The 16,493-nt window shown below is 27.8% G+C and overlaps 3 protein-coding genes and 1 non-coding gene across 7 annotated transcripts; 3 read left to right on the forward strand and 1 right to left on the reverse strand.

Moving 5' to 3' along the window:
- The first annotated feature begins 539 nt into the window (after positions 1–539).
- Sqd (RNA-binding protein squid) lies at positions 540–9,179 on the forward strand. Of its 4 annotated transcripts, XR_012480934.1 has the most exons (10): positions 540–868; positions 4,506–4,544; positions 4,656–4,696; positions 4,934–5,061; positions 5,570–5,716; positions 5,794–5,925; positions 6,011–6,281; positions 6,965–7,033; positions 7,948–8,078; positions 8,928–9,068. XR_012480934.1 is itself a non-coding variant. In XM_074258520.1 (9 exons), the coding sequence occupies exons 1-9, from the start codon at positions 723–725 to the stop codon at positions 9,092–9,094; spliced, it is 1,140 nt and encodes a 379-aa protein (XP_074114621.1). In that variant the 5' UTR covers positions 540–722; the 3' UTR covers positions 9,095–9,179. The 4 variants fall into 4 exon arrangements, 2 of the variants coding, with proteins under 2 accessions (XP_074114621.1, XP_074114622.1); XM_074258520.1 differs by lacking the exon at positions 7,948–8,078 and having other exon boundaries at positions 8,928–9,179; XR_012480935.1 differs by lacking the exon at positions 6,965–7,033 and having other exon boundaries at positions 542–868.
- A 1,592-nt stretch (positions 9,180–10,771) lies between these two features.
- Positions 10,772–10,839, forward strand: LOC141537786 (small nucleolar RNA snR61/Z1/Z11). Its single transcript, XR_012480966.1, has one exon. It is a non-coding gene; the product is annotated as a small nucleolar RNA snR61/Z1/Z11 (small nucleolar RNA).
- Positions 10,840–12,002: 1,163 nt separating this feature from the next.
- Positions 12,003–14,409, forward strand: LOC141537499 (E3 ubiquitin-protein ligase ARIH1-like). The gene is made up of 2 exons (XM_074258519.1): positions 12,003–12,285; positions 12,864–14,409. The coding sequence occupies exon 2, from the start codon at positions 12,874–12,876 to the stop codon at positions 14,329–14,331; it is 1,458 nt and encodes a 485-aa protein (XP_074114620.1). The 5' UTR covers positions 12,003–12,285; positions 12,864–12,873; the 3' UTR covers positions 14,332–14,409.
- Positions 14,410–14,562: 153 nt separating this feature from the next.
- On the reverse strand, positions 14,563–16,008 carry LOC141537501 (uncharacterized). The gene has a single exon (XM_074258523.1). The coding sequence runs from the start codon at positions 15,998–16,000 to the stop codon at positions 14,888–14,890; it is 1,113 nt and encodes a 370-aa protein (XP_074114624.1). The 5' UTR covers positions 16,001–16,008; the 3' UTR covers positions 14,563–14,887.
- Positions 16,009–16,493: the final 485 nt, after the last annotated feature.

Genomic DNA, 16,493 nt, shown 5'->3' on the forward strand with positions numbered 1-16,493 from the left:
TTCTAGATTAATTATTAAAAAAACATATTTTTTTGATCTAAAATAAAATTTTTTAGTTCGAAAAGTAAACCAAACTATTAAAAAAAAAAAAAAATATTAATTTAAATTTCGCGGTCTAAAACAAATAACCTCAAGCGCATGCGCAACTTTTCCCGCACAATTTCAAACAGCGCCGTCTATATTAAAACGCGCTCACCAAGCTTATTGATCTTCTCCAGGTCCGTAAATTTATCCCGAGCCCAAAAAAAAATCAACCAGACTTAAAATCTAAAAAACAAACCCACAAAATTCCTTAAAATAGCAAGAAAAAAATTAATTAAAATAATTCTTACCTTTAGCAGGACAAATTGTGTTTCAGTGACGTGGAAAATCCGGAGAAAAAGCAACGGCGTCATTTGAGGAACATGAAGGAACACTTTTTCTTAAGCGCACCTGGTATCTGGATTTTGATTGGCTGTAAGAACCGGCGTCACTAAAAATTACCCAGAATGCTTAGTAACGCAGCCGCATTTTCAATCGACAATTGTCGTGTCATTCTTCTCCCTCAGCTTGTCGCCCAGGTCAGACGCGTTAGTAATTCTTCTCGTGTACAGTAGTTTTATTTCTCCAAAAAATAGTAACTCAGTGCTAGGTTATTTTAAATTAATTTATTATTATAAATTAATTTAATTATTTATAATAAACATATATATTTTAATATTTATTGATTAAATATTAAAATAATGGCTGATCAAGATAACAAAGATTTTACCGAAGATATTACTGATCAAAGTTATGATCAAAACGGTGATGCCCCGCAAAACGAGACTGGAAATGGCGGTGATGCCGGTGATGCCAATGAGAACGGCCAGGATTCACAGGATGACAAGTAAATTGTTTTTTATTATTGTTATTATTTATTAAACTTTTTTTTTTTAATGTTTATTTATTATTATTCTCTTTGATTCACTCTATTTTATTTAATCTTGGATTTTTTATCATTCCTCCTCCTTACTTTTATTTTTTCAAAATGGCGCGGATTAAATAACATTTTGTTCATTCATTTAATCCACTTCCATCCGAATTTTTGGTTTTATTATTATGGAGTTTGTTTTAATGTTATTTTTTTTTCTATATTTATTTGAGACGCGTTTGTGTATTTTTTAGTGATAATTTTAATTTGTTAATGTTTTTTTTTTTTTTTTTTTTTTTGTGCTTAATTGTCGCGTGTACGCCGACGCCGGTCGGAATGACGCTCATTTTTTCACAAAATGGCCGACGGCATTTTTGTGATTTATTTTATTAAAATTAAATTAGTTTATTGTTTTTTTTTAATAAAAAAATTTTTAATACAAATTTCATTTTTTTTAAGTAAAAAAAAAAATTTGACACTTATTAATAATTTTTTATTTAATTAATTTCTCAATAAAATTATTTTCAATAAAAAATAATTATAAAAATCAAAATCTGACAATTTTCAAGAAAAAAATTGTCAGGTCCCAAAAAAAAAAAAAATTATTATAAACAACTCCATAAAAATTTTTTCTAAATTTTCTATTTTTATTTAAAAAAAAAAAAAAAAATGTAATTTTCTATCAGAAATAACTCCAAAAAAAAAAAAAAAAAAAAAAAATTAATCAAAGGTAGTATTAAAAAATATTTTTCAAAAATTTTTCCCCCTAAAATAAAAACCTTGCCAGTAAATGAACTAAAATATAAAAACTTGCATGTGCTTACTTAAGTTAGTAATAAAATAAAACTAAACTAATGATTGATTTTATAAAAAAAATTTTTTCAGCCTAATCACAACAATATAAAATATATAATTAATCAAATAAATCCCTCGCGTTGCCAAAAAAAAAAAAAGTTGTAGCAATAAATGAACAAATTATAATTAAAAACTGACCAGCCGAAAAAAATTTTTGTTTTGTTTGTTAAATTTTGTATTGCAGCTATGGTAAATCGATTGACTATTTACAAATGAGTAAAATAATATTTTAACTGAAAGTAATTAAAAACTAAACTCATGAGTAGAGTGAGATGATAATGACAAGAGTAATAAAATCCATTTCAAAGTCTTCAAATAAAAAGTCGTCTTCAGGTCTTCAAGCACTGGATAAATAAAATAAATAATAAATATTATAAATAAATAAATAAAATAAAATAAATTAATATAAATGTCAGAGTAGTTGCTAAAAGTAAAAGTATTGAACCAGATATATACCAACAAAAATAATTTTCCTGCTGGATCACGCAGTAGAGTCTCTAAAAAAAATTTTGGAAAGTTTGTTAGCACAAATTGGGTCTAAATGTAAAATATCAATGTAAAGAGAATTGAATTGAATGATTTAATGATAAATGGTCCATACGAACTACGTCTAGGTTTCGAATCTAAAAACATTAATCCACATTACAACACACAGCAGACAGGAGTGCAATTAACCGAACGTTTATGTGGCTTGATCTGCAGGTTAAGAGCAAACAGATCCAGAAAACAGATCCAGATACAAAAATAATTGGATGAGATGATTGGATGATGAAATTGATGATGATGATGATGATGATGATGGTGGTGGTGATGGTGATGATGTTGAAATTTGGATGTGTGATCTCATCTGCTACTACGTGGTGGATACTATCAATCAATTTGACAATACTCTGGAGTATCATAACTGGTGCCTACGGTATTTATCACCAGCCCTATGACGATTTATTGCAAACGAATCTATTTATTCGAAAATCTATTTCAATCACGAATTTAATAAATATTCACTTTATTATCTCTTCATGCCCGAGTTATAGTCAATTCGAGATCTACTTTGCTAAATTGTTAATCAGTCAATCGAAGTTATACATATATACATACATTCCAATAGTCGAGAATTGTTGTTGCGTATAATTATTATTATTATTATTATTATTATTATTATTATTATTATTACTCTTAGTATTATTATTATTATTATTTTTATAAAATATTTTGTTACAAAATAAGCTGTGCCATGTAATAATTCATTTATTTAATGTAAAGTTTTTTTAAATTTGTAATTTTTAGTGAATGTCGGAATTACTGTGGACATTTTTTTTTTTTTTTTTTTTTTTTTTTAAAATGGAGACAATTTTTGAAAAATTGATCAAGTTTGTCAAATTTTTAAATTTATTAAAAAAAAATTTTTTTTTTTTAATACATAATTAAGAAATGACCTAGTATCTTGTGAACTATTATCATTTTTTAAAATATAAGCTCATCCCGACATTACACTCATCGAGACCTTTCATTTGAGTACCCACATCAATTTTTCATATATTTTATATATATATATATATATATATATATATATATATATATATATATATATATATATATATATATATATATATATATATATATATATATTTTATATTATATATATATATGTATATATGAAAAATATATGAAAAATGCATGTGGGTATTCAAATGAAAGATCTTGATGAGTATAACATCGGGATGAGCTTATATCTTGAATAACGTCAATATTTAAGAAATTGCAGAGCAAAGTTGCTAATTTTTTTTAATTAAAAAAAATTATTTTTTAAAGATATTTTTAGTCTAAAAAATTCTAATAAATATTTTTTATTAAAAATATGTCAAACTACTGCAATTTAATTATCAAAATAATTTTTGTCTTACATTATAAATATTAACACCACTCTAAAAAATTTTTTAAATTTAAAAATACTACCACAGTAATCCCCACACTTACCCTAACTTGTACCAAACAATTTTAGTATTTAAGGCCTAGAACACTTAAAACTTGAAAAGAAAAAAAAATATATTTTGATATAAATTTTTAGGCGCAGCTCTAAGGCATCTGGATTTTTATTTTATTTTTTTAATTGAACTAGAGTTTTGTATTATAAATAAATAATTTAATAAATAATAATAAATTTGTCCAGTAAAGTCGCGGATTAGTTTGACTTGTTAGTCTAATCATTATTTCTTTCCAGGAACCACCGAGCTACCTTATACTTGGGTATGACAGCAATTATTTATTATATATTAATAAATAAATAAATAGAATTGTTAAATACAGAGTCGGAAATATATACAATAATAACATTTCGATGAAGAATTAAATAAAATAAAATTCATTCCTTAATGTTAAACTGTAAAATGTGAAATTAACTATTTTTATTATTATTATTTTTTGGTGTACTTTTTAACAGCAGTTCTAGATGTTTCCAGGGGATTCGAGTCAGTTTTGCAAATGGATTTATTTTTAATCATTAATAATACTTGATATAATTTATTTAACATTGTTACTGAATTTTACATTGTAATTTTTGAGTTGCTATAAAAATTCTTGTACGCTGCGTCAAATCGTTAATCAAAGTCCAAATTATAGAATTTTGTATTCTTAAAATTTAAATCGTTTTTTTTTTTTTTTTTTTTTTTTTAATTATTAATATTAGTTATTAATTTTTTATTATTTTATTTGTTTATTGAGAATTTTTTAAACTAATTTATTCTTTTCCTTTTTACAGATCTGGCAGTGATGGTAACCAGGAGTCTCTTAATGACAGGTAAATATTTATTTTATTTTAAAAAAATCCTTTTGCTCCAATTGAGTCAAAATTCAATTAATTTTTTTTTTTTTTTTTTTTTTTTAATTTATTTATTTATTTATTTTACAGGAAACTTTTTGTTGGTGGGCTCAGTTGGGAAACCAATGACAGTAAGTTTAATTTTTAATAAATAATTATTTTTTAATGTTAAATTAAATTTTAAAAAAATTGAATATGATGAGTAAATCTTAGGACACCTTCAGAAGGCAGTTTGGCACTGTTTTAATGAGATTATTAAAGTACTATTCTGATTCAATTTTTTTTTTTTTTTTTTTTTTTTTTTTTCAAGTATTTTTTATCTCAATTAATTATTTATTTATTTATTAATTTTTTTTTTTATTTTGCAGAGGAATTAAGAGATCACTTTGGTAGCTATGGTGACATTGAAAGTATCAATGTTAAAACAGACCCTAACACCGGAAGATCGCGAGGATTTGCTTTTATTGTTTTCTCTAAAGCTGAATCATTGGATAAGGTATTATTACTATTATTTAAATATTACAAAAAATTAATGCTTTGATTTTACAAGACAAAACAATCTAAAAAAAAAATTGTTTTAATTTTGAGTCAGTGTAATTTATAAAAAAAATTAATTTTTTGATTTTGAGAATTAATTAGTTGAAAAAAATTTTTTAAATATTGAGAATCAATGTCGTATGCATAAAAAATTAATGTTTTAGTTTTAAGCATCAATTAAATTTAAAAATTAATTTTTATAAAAAAATTCACTATTCTAAGCGATAATAATTAAATTAATTAATTAATTAATTTTTTTTTAATGAAGCAATAATTTTTTTTTAATGGTTAAAAATTACTAAAAATTTTATATGTAATAAAAAAAATTAACATGATGATCTTAAAAGTCAGTTCTGCTACTGAGTATTATTGACGACAATTAGGCTACTGATGCAAAAAAAAAACTTGTGAAATAAATTAAAAACCTATTCTGATAAAAGATACTAATTACAAAAATAAATTTCCAGATTATGGCAGCCGGAGATCACGTGATAAACAACAAAAAAGTAGATCCCAAAAAAGCGAAAGCGCGTCATGGTAAAATCTTCGTCGGTGGTTTGTCGACGGAGTTGTCTGACGATGATATCAAGAGTTTCTTCGATAAATTTGGCAAAGTAAGTCTTCTCATAATTAACCTCTTCAATTTTTTAATTTAAAATAAATTAATAAATTGATAAATTTAAATTAACAGATCGTCGAAGTCGAGATGCCCTTCGACAAAACAAAGAGCCAGCGCAAAGGATTCTGTTTTATAACTTTCGAGTCTGAGCAAGTTGTCAACGAACTTTTGAAGACACCTAAACAGACCATCAACGGCAAAGAGGTAACTTGGTCACTTGTGACTAAAATTGTAAATTTTTTACCCAAAGATAGCGCATTTATTTGATTAAAAAAAATTTTTATAATAGGTCGATGTCAAAAAAGCAACCCCAAAACCCGACGGCATGGGAGGCATGCGCGGTGGAGCCGCAGCCGGCCGCGGAGCGGCACGTGGTGGTCGTGGGGGCCGAGGCCGTGGTTTCGGTGGCCAAGGATGGAGCCAAGGTGGTTACGGAGCCGGTGGATACGGCGGTGGTTACGGACAAGGAGGTTACGGTGGTGGATACGATGGCTATGGTAGTTATGACTATTATGGCGGTGGATATGGCGGCTACGGTGGTTACGACTACACCGGATACGGTAATTCAAAGATTTAATACTTTTATTGTTTTCGTAATTCGAATTTTATTTCATTGAAATACTTTGAATTCTCATTGAGTGATGAAAAATTAAAAATAAAATTATTAGAAATTTAAATTATATCTTTTTATTATGGGAAACAAAATATCTGTTTTTTATCTTTGACATATCGTTCTCTTGGTAGTTATCTTATTTATTATTATTAACTTTTAATTAATAATAATAATAAGATTTTTTTTAATTATAATTATTTTAATATATTACAATGTTCAAATTTATTTTTAACAATTTTATTTTTAATTTTTATTCTTATTTAACTATTTTTTCTGTTTTTTTCATACTAACACTTTCATTTGTTTTTTATTTTTTGGTCTTTGGTTCAAAATTATTGTTTTTTCGTCAAAAAAAATTAAATTGTACAATAAATATAAAAACACGGTTTTTTTTTATAAATTCCAGAAAGTTATGAATTTTTTTTTTTTCCAAAAAAAAATTTTTTTTCGATTTTTTTTTTCTCTTTTTAAGTTATACATTAAATATAAAAACACGATATTTTTTTAATTGTAATAAATTTTTTTTTTTTATATAATGATGATAATGTCAATTGTAATTCATTATTTATTATTACTGTAAATTGTATTTGTTAATACCGTGTGTTCCATGTCATTGAATAACATATGCAGACGGCTATGGCTATGGCGGTAGTTACGACGGTGGCTACAATGGTGGTCGCGGTGGTGCACGCGGTAAAGGTACGCATTAGCGTTCCTTAATCTTTTAGTTATTTTTGTTTTGATTTAATTTTTTTTCTTCACATTTTTCAAACCTGAATCCTCGATTTTAAATGAAAAAAATTCGTCTCGAAATTTTTGCTTGTACACTCTTTAAAAAATTCTGAAAACTACTTCTATATATATATTTATAAAAAAAAAAAAAAAAAAAAAAAAAAAAAAAACCAGAATTTTTTTAAGCTTACTAATCCTAAATTAAAAAATACCACATTGACACTTACCACGTGGTTTATTTTAATTAAACATTTCCTGATAAATTCCTCTCACAAAAAATTTTTTTCACTTACACATTGCTTCTCCCTGGCTTAAAAAAAAAAAAAAAATTTATTTTCATTAATTTTTTTTTCATTTAAAAAATTAATTTAAATAAATATAATAAAATAGGTTAAAAAAAAATCTAAATAATAATTATTAATTAATAACAAAAAACGTTATTTTTTGGGACACAGCCTACAGCTTACTACCTTAGCCTGTAGCCTCTTTAGTAGTTATTTTAATAATTTATAATTAATAAATTAATAAATATTACACTTAATAATAAATTAACAATTAGCAGATATCCATCATTATTTTTTTTTTTATTATTTATTTATATTAATTTACTTCACACTTTGTGTATATCTGCAGAGTATTTTTTGTTTTTAATCCTTAATTATTTATTAAAAAATAAATTAGTAATTTAAATAATTTTTTTTTTTCGAACGTAGATGTAGAATTAATAGTTGTAGTAATTGTAATAATATTTACAATTATTTTTTTAAAAGTTAAATTTTTTTTCTTGTTTTTGTTCGATTAATGATAATTCTTTTTTATTTTGTTTTTATTACTTGTAAAATAATCAATATAAAATCAATTGCATAATGAATGAATTTCAGGAGGCTCAGGCTACGGAGGCAAGCAGAGGGGTGGTGGTGGTCGCCAGAACCAAAGGCACCAACCCTATTAATTTGGGGATTCCGTTTATCGCGAGCTCAATTATGCTGTTTAAATCATTCATTTACCACTGGTGAGTGTCCCCTAATTCTCTGACTATAACTTTATCCTTCTTTTTGTGTCGCCGTTTTTTTTATACTCATCCGTTACTGTGTGTATTAGTTGTTATTGATGTATGTGACTAATTATTTTAATAAAAAAAATTATTTACTAAAAAAAAATTTATTAATTTTTGTTTTAATTTATACAATCAAAATTTTTAAGTAATTTTTTTTTTTATTAAAAATTTTTTGTATTGAATTTTTTTCAAGTATTTTATTGTTTAAATTGTAAAATATTTTTTTACACTTGAAAATTATTCAATTTTATTTTTTATTTGTCGAATTTAATATTAAACATTGTTTTTACCAAAAAAAAAAATTTTTTTTGCATTTTTAAATTGTAAAATTATGTATAAAAAAATTTTTTTTTTGCTTAGAAATTTTTTTTACACTTGAAAAATATTCAATAAAATTTTTCATTTGTCAAATTTAGTATAAAACATTTTTTTTTTTACCACAAAAAAATTTTTTTTGCACTGTTAAATTTATAAATTGTAAAATAGAGGTTAGAAATTTTTTTTTCCCCAAATAAATTTTCTAACAACTTAAACTTCTAATTTAATTGCACCAAAAATTCACAAAAAAATACTAAAATAATTTTTGAACCCCCTCCGAGCTCAATTCGTCCAATTAGTCCCTTTTTAGTAGCTTTGTTCCTGTTATCTAAAATATAAATTTTTTTCTAAAAATAGTTCTAAAACTGGCCGATTGGCGCTAGTTGTTTTCGGCGCGAAACAATGTTTTTTTGAAAATCCCAAATGCATGAGCTTTAAAAATTCTATTTAAACACAAAAAATAATAAAAAATAAAATTTTTTTCAGGTCTTCAAACTTACAGCAAAATACATAATTCATTGAATCATCATTCCATAAAATCATCGCGTCATCAACAAAGCAGACAACTGCCGCAAAATAATTATAACAATCAACAAGATTCGCAACAACAAAAGAACCACCAACAAACCAATGTATCATCATACATGCGTTAAAATTTGTCCGGCCCTAATGACCTCACAATTTATTATTAATATTTAATAATTAATAATTAATAATAATAAATACTGATAATAATAATTAATTTTTTTTTAATTGTAAACAAAATTGTTTTTTTTTTTACAATTCAATTTATATATTCTTAATTCACAAAATATCAAAAAATAATTTCCGATTAACAATTTACATTTTTTAAATTGTTTATTAACAATTTAAATGATTTATTATTGCGTAAATAAGTTGAGCTAAAATTATTTTCACCGAATCCTCAATCTTTTGTACAGAATATTTTTCATGCATCATCTTCCCCATTTAATTAATTAGTTCTTTAATTAATTAATTAATATTTAATGATACTAAAATTTAAATAATAATAAAATAAGGTTAAGAGTTAACAAATTAGTTTACGTAATTAAAAATAACTTTTTTTTGTCTACTTTTTTTTATTTGTCTATTTATCGATTAATAAACAAATAATTACTATAATTTTTTCTTTGTCTTTTTAATTATTATTATTATTAATTATTAATTAATTTTACTGGATATTTTTTATAAAATAGTCTGGAATATTGTGAGTTCAATGAGATTTTTAAACAATTTCAATTGTTTAAATTTTTACTATGTTGATTTAATTAGAATTGTAAGCTAATGAACAAATTAATAATAAATATGTAGTAATAAAATTATTAAGTATAAAACACGATTTTTTTTCATTGTTCGGGAGGCTGTAGGTTAGAATTTTTTTTTTTTTTTATTTTTGAGTTCAAAATATTATTTAGTTAAATTAGAGAAAAAAATTTTTTTTTTAATTGTTATTAATTGTCGGAGAAAATCGCCTTTGTTTTAGAACAATTTTTAATTGTTCTTAGAACTCAAGCGCCATCTGGAGGTTTGTTTTAAAGTAACTAAATTTTAGCGTCAATTTTTAAATTTCTTTTTGAGCAAAAATTAGATTTGAAATTTTTTCGCAGTTCTTGGCGCGCCCATGCGGCAGAATTGGGAACTATATTACCCAAAATTCCTTGCGAAGTGCTATATAAGACATGAAATTGCTAGAATAGTTCTTTTTGGAATATGGCAGCCATAGAGTGAACATGCGATCAAATTAATAAATTAAAAAAAAATTAATTTAATAACCACGTGTTAAGTTTTAAATACTTAACTCTAAATATGTATGAAAATTATTTTTATTATGTTAAAATTAATTGGAGAGATAAAAATGGCTGACCGTCATATTAACAAGTAAGCTTTTTTTTTTTTGTAAAATTTAATTTTTTAATTACTTTTTTTAAGAAGTTTTAGTTAAAATAAAATAAAGTAACGTGATGATTTATCTTAGGACACCTTCAGATAACAGAATGGCACTGTTGTATGAGACTAAAAAAATTTTTTAAATTCTGATTTTTATTTTTTGGATATTAAACATTTTTTTGTTATTAAATTCTTGGTATTAAATTATTTATTTGTTTTTTTTTTTTTTTTTTTTTTTGTTTGCAGGAGAATGTCGAAGAAATTATTTTGAGTGAAAATTAAAACGTGGCTCCTGCATAATTTTCAGCATGGAATTTTTTGATGACCACGTGGGCGATGGATTGATGAATTTAATGTAAGTAATTGTAAATAATTATTTTTTATAAATTTTAGAAGGATGTTAAAAACATTAAAATTATAATTTTAAATGATGATTTTAATAGTCAGTTCTGCTACTGAGTATCATTGACGACAATTAAGCTTCTGATAAAATTATTTTTTAAATAATTAATTATTTAAAATAAAATTTTCAATAAATTAACAAAATTTTTTTTTTCTTTTTTAAATTTTTCTACGAAGAGATTAATTATATGAAAAATGACGGGGCAGAGAAGAAACGGAATTTTGAGAATTCTAAGTTAATTCAACATCAGGTGATTAAATAAAAAAAAAAAAAATATGTCAGTAATAAAATTACTGATAAAATTCAAATTATTTTTTTTAATCGAAAATATGTAAAAACTTTGATTCTATATTCATGTAATGAATAATAAAAAAAAAAAAATAATAAAATTTTTTAACTGTAAAATTGATTTTTTTTCTTATTTAAAATTTTATAAATTATATAAATTGATCCCTACTTGTAAATAATAATACATCCCTGCAAATTTATAAATTTTTTTCTTAGATTTAAGAACTAAAATAATTTTCAAATAAAATTATGAACTCCAATATTTGACGCTGCATTAATTTAAGATGGCGTTCCAGTCAAAATTATACCACGTGGCCTTATTTGACGCTGTAGTATAATCCAGATTATACTGAGTGATATCTAAATTATACTCATTGTAATCTGGATTATACTAGCTACTATCTGAAGCATTTTTTCACTCTGTATAATCTAGGATGATATCCAGTATCATTTAGGTTAGAATTTTTTGTTAACACTGACAATTTTTGAAATTTTTAAAACAAATTAATTACTATAAAAAAAATAAGTTAAAAAAAAATTTTATTTGTTTCAAAGTGTGAAATTTGTTTATTAAATATTTTTCATAATGATTTTTAATTTTAATAAAAGTTAAAAAATTTTTTAAATCTATTTTGATTATAGTTTAATTTTTTTTTTAATTTTTGAGATTAAAATTTTCTAATTTTTTTTTTGATAAAATTAATTTTTATTATTTTATTTATTTATTTATTTTTAATTATTTATAAATAATTAATAAAATTATAAATAAATTTTTAACATTGCAAAAAAACCCAAAAAAAGTAACTGGTTTCAAATTTTTGGCAAGCCACCACTCGCGCCACCTGTGGCAAATATGCTAATCAAAAACTATAAGTACGTTATAATCCCCATTATTCACCGGCATTCGCAATGAAAAAAAAAATTAATCGCTTTAGTATTATTTCTTGTATTGAAATCAAATCAAGACAAACGTTAATTAGAATTGAAACAAGTAGTTAGAACTTGCAACTGTAAATTATCACCGCAAACTTTGAAGCACATGTTAAATATATATTTCTTAATTAAAATTATTTTTAAAAATTAACGTTTATTATTTAATAATTTTTTGTTTTAAAATAAAAATATCGTGAGTTTTGTATTTATACTTACAAGCCGCAAGTTCTTATCTCAAGTTGAGCCGTTAACAAAGCGTCAGGTTGCTGATTCTAGAAGCTGAAGAAATTCTTAACCTTAATCGTCAGCCAGGTAATAAAAAATAATCTGAAATAAAAAATTACAAAAATTAGTTACTTGAGATTAATATAATAATAAATAATAATGAATTAATTAATTAATTACTAATAGTAATAAATTTAGCAGACATAAAAATTTATCAAGGTCTTTTTGAATAACCTTCAAACATTAATGCATTTTTGAATTTTTCTTGTAAAATTGTCGGTGAATATTTTTAAAAAATTTATGGATCAAAGTAAAAATATTAGTGATAAATATAATTAAAAAAAATTACACTTATTAAGGTGTATTAATGAAAAGAAAATTCAATTCCGCCATTAGCCAATTTTTAAGAAGGTTCGAGCGTAATTTATGAATCAAAATAATTTTTTTTTTACTTTCAGTCTTTCCAATATTCGTCAAAATTATTCATTTTAATTAAAAATAATTTAAACAATTTAATAATTGATGATTTTTACTTATTTAATAAAATAAAGTAATAAAATTAATTAAATTATTTATTTATTTATTTATTTATTCGCTCGAACCTCCTTAAGTAAATAAAAAAAAAATTATCCAATTAATTAACTATAATTTTATTCCTTATCAAGCGTAAACAAAATGTCGGACAACGAGTGTGACCATGAAATAGATCTGGAAGATACTGATAGTAACGATGACATAGAGATGGCGCAGGTAGATTCTTTAGTTACTGACGTGGAGCATTACAATTACAAAATACTCAGTCCAGATCAAGTAATCTCGGAAATGACAAAAAAAATAGAATCAGTGCAGCTGATCCTTGAGATCCCAAGCACAACAACGCGAATATTGCTCCACCATTTTAGGTGGGACGAAGAGAAGCTGCTAGAAGAGTATTATTCCAAGGACAAAGCCGCCATTTTTAAGGCGGCTGGCATAGTAGACCCAAATGTCTCAAAAACCAAAAAAAATCCTCGAGATTCAACAGAGTTTTGTCAAATTTGCTTGAATCCGTTTCTCAGGAGCTTGATGACCGGCCTGGAGTGCGGGCACCGTTTTTGCAGCGACTGCTGGGCGGAATATCTCTTTGCGAATATATTGTCGGAAGAAGAGTGCCTTTCTATCACCTGTCCGGCGCACAAGTGCAATATTTTAGTTGACGACGCCTCCGCGATGGCGCTAATCAAGGATTTCGCGGTAAGGTCAAAGTACCAGTGCTTAATAGCGCATAGTTTCGTTGAGTGCAGCAGATTATTGAAGTGGTGCCCAGCTCCAAACTGCCACCGCGTGGTTAAAGTCCAAGAAGTGGAATTCAAACCCGTAAAGTGTGATTGTGGCTATAGATTTTGTTTCAAGTGCAGTGAAACGTGGCACGCGCCCATTTTGTGCGAGTATTTGAGAAAATGGGAGAGGACAGCCGCTGAAGACTCGGCTACTTCTTACTTGATAGAAGTTAACACCAAGGATTGTCCCAAATGCCACATGGCGATTGAAAAAAATGGCGGCTGCAACCACATGACCTGCAAGAAGTGCAATTATGAGTTCTGCTGGGTCTGCAGTGTCTATTGGGCGTACCACAATGTTAACTACAGCTGCAATAGGTTTGTAAGCGCTGAAGCGCAGAATGAACAGGATATCAGCAGGTCAAAGCTCAACAGGATCTTGTTTTATTACGGCAGATATGTAAACTACAAAAAGGCTCTTGAGAGAGACAATGACGTGACCAACATCGTTCGCGATACGATTACCAAGTTCGAGGCTTTGGACATGTCCTGGAATGAGGTTGAGTTTTTGGCCAGGGCGTTGGAGGCGCTCAGACAGTGCCGGGCTACTTTGATGTACTCTTACCCGTTTGCTTACTATGTCGAGTCTTGTAATCAAATGGACATCTTTGTTGACAATCAGCGGAACTTGGAGATTGCCACTGAGGATTTGGCTCAGTATTTGGAGCGACAGCTGCAGAAAGATAGTGCGGTTGAGGTCAAACAAAAGGTTAAGGATAAGACCGCTTATTGTGAAGACCGGAGGAAGGTTCTCTTAAATCATGTTCATGAAGGATACGACAAGGATTGGTGGAAGGACAATTCGCTTGCTTAGATTATTGCTTCAGTTTTTAAGGTCTTCAATTTTTTTATATCATTTTTCTATCTATAAATAAAAATTTGTTCATTTTTATATTTTTAAAAAAAATTTATTTAACTCCTACTTAAAATTTCTACGCCCTTTTGGCTTTAGATCATTAAATTTTTTAATTTTTTAATTTTTAAACCCAAAATTTGCTTCAATTTTTAGACATCCGCCTTTTGGCTTTTCTAAATTTTCAAGCTTAGAATATGCTTGCAAGTAGACAAAAATAAAATTCTACGCTGATTCAAAAAGATGATTTGTGAAAAGATTATCTTCACAGTATTCAAATCAAATGCTTTTAAACTAAATTTTACATAAGATTTCCACAAAAAAAAAAAAAAAAAAAATATTAAAAATAACCTCGCATAAAATATTAAAATCCCTGGTGACCCGAGATAATGCCAAGATAAAAATTCATATATTCAAACGAATTCCTCGACAAAAATAACATTTATTAATAAATATCCCAATTACAAAAAAAAAAAAAAAAACCATTACAAAAGATAACTTAAAATCTAAAATTCTATCAATCAATCCTAACTCCAGGGCCTCCAAGACTGGATCGAGTGACCAGGAATCCGGATCCTTCCAGAACTTGCGTCACCTGTTGAACCTTGTTCTCCTCAAGACCAGGGGGCAGAAGAACATAAGCATAGCCACCTCCCCCAGCTCCAGTCATCTTCGCGGCAAGTTTTGCTTCCCTAGCAGCCGCGCAGATCTTCTCCAGCGCGGGATGGGACACCTGGCAGCTGGCCAGGAGCCCATGATTGACCTCTACAAGCGTAGCCAGATCCGTCCAGTGATCTTGGTCATCCAGAGTCCTCATTTTCCTGATCAACTTCAGCGCTTCCTGCGACACTTGATCAATGGCACCCAAAACTGAGTCGATTATCCCCGGGAACTTGATCTTAAGGTCAGCGAACCTTGCCACTAAATCTTTAGTGCTTCTGGCGACCCTTGTGTCCACCAGCAAGATCTCCATCTTTTTAACTCCAAAAACCGTCTCCAATTTGTTCGGCTTTTTGAATTCTATCACCGCCCCGTAGATGGCGACAGTGTGGTCGATCCCAGAGGGCGTTCCGTGCATAATCTTCTCGCAGCCCATCGCGAATTTTGAGATCTTCTGAAGTTCAAGCGGATCAAGGTTCGTCTGTTTGTTCTTCTGGAGATTCGCCCAGTGTAAAAAGCTGGTGGAGATGCAAACGGCGAAAGAAGCCGAGCTGCCCAGTCCTGACCCGATCGACAGCTTGGTGTCCAGAAACAACCTAAAGGGCTTTATTTCCAGGCTCTCACTTTGCGCCACAGCGACCAGTAAGTAGAACAGCGCCTCCAGGCCCAATTTTTGAACACCCGAGTACTTGAGCTTCGCCACGAATTTACTTACGTACTCATATAACTCTTCGTGATTTGCAGAAGTAAGCTCCGGAGAATTTACCGAGAACTCCAGGACTTCTGCCAGTGACACTGTGATATTCAAATCCAACTTCGGCATGCTCAGCAGAATGTTCTCGCCATCGAGTTCGTTGAACTGCAGAGTAGTTCGTAAGTCCAGGCTCGCTGCGATCGCTGTTTTTCCGTACACCACTGCGTGCTCGCCAAAGAGAATCACTTTACCGGGAGCAGACACGAGGAAATTCATTTTGAGACGTACTGAACTGCCGGCCGGATGGCTACTGCACAATCGATTCGATTGCCGCCGGGTTATTAGGAGAAAGCGTCCTAGTTACACCGGACAAGTGCTGAGATTCGAGAATTATACGTGGATGAAAGGCTGACGCAAGTAACGCAAGTTGATAAAGAGGATGCGCGCGCATTTAAATTGTAATGCTGAATATATAACGCTTCTGCTTGGATGGGAAGTGTAGTTGGGGGGATTGATGCTACCAGCTGGATTATATTTGTGGGTATGTTGCGTTGGAGGCAATAATAAATACCTGAGGATGTGTTTTATTATTTTTATTATGCTGGCTGTTGACTCAGCGGGAATTTTATTTTATTTGGTATGCAATGCAAGTTCAAGATTAAAATATAATATTCCCTGATAGCCACCTTATCTATAACTTACTGTCAATCTACGTCCGCAATTTGAAGCAAACTTGACGGAAAGAGTTGGCAAAGCGAGCGATTACCTA

Source organism: Cotesia typhae, unplaced genomic scaffold, assembly GCF_013202065.1.
Source record: "Cotesia typhae breed Kobodo isofemale line unplaced genomic scaffold, CoteBio_Ctyphae scaffold_91, whole genome shotgun sequence".
NCBI lineage: Eukaryota > Metazoa > Arthropoda > Insecta > Hymenoptera > Braconidae > Cotesia > Cotesia typhae.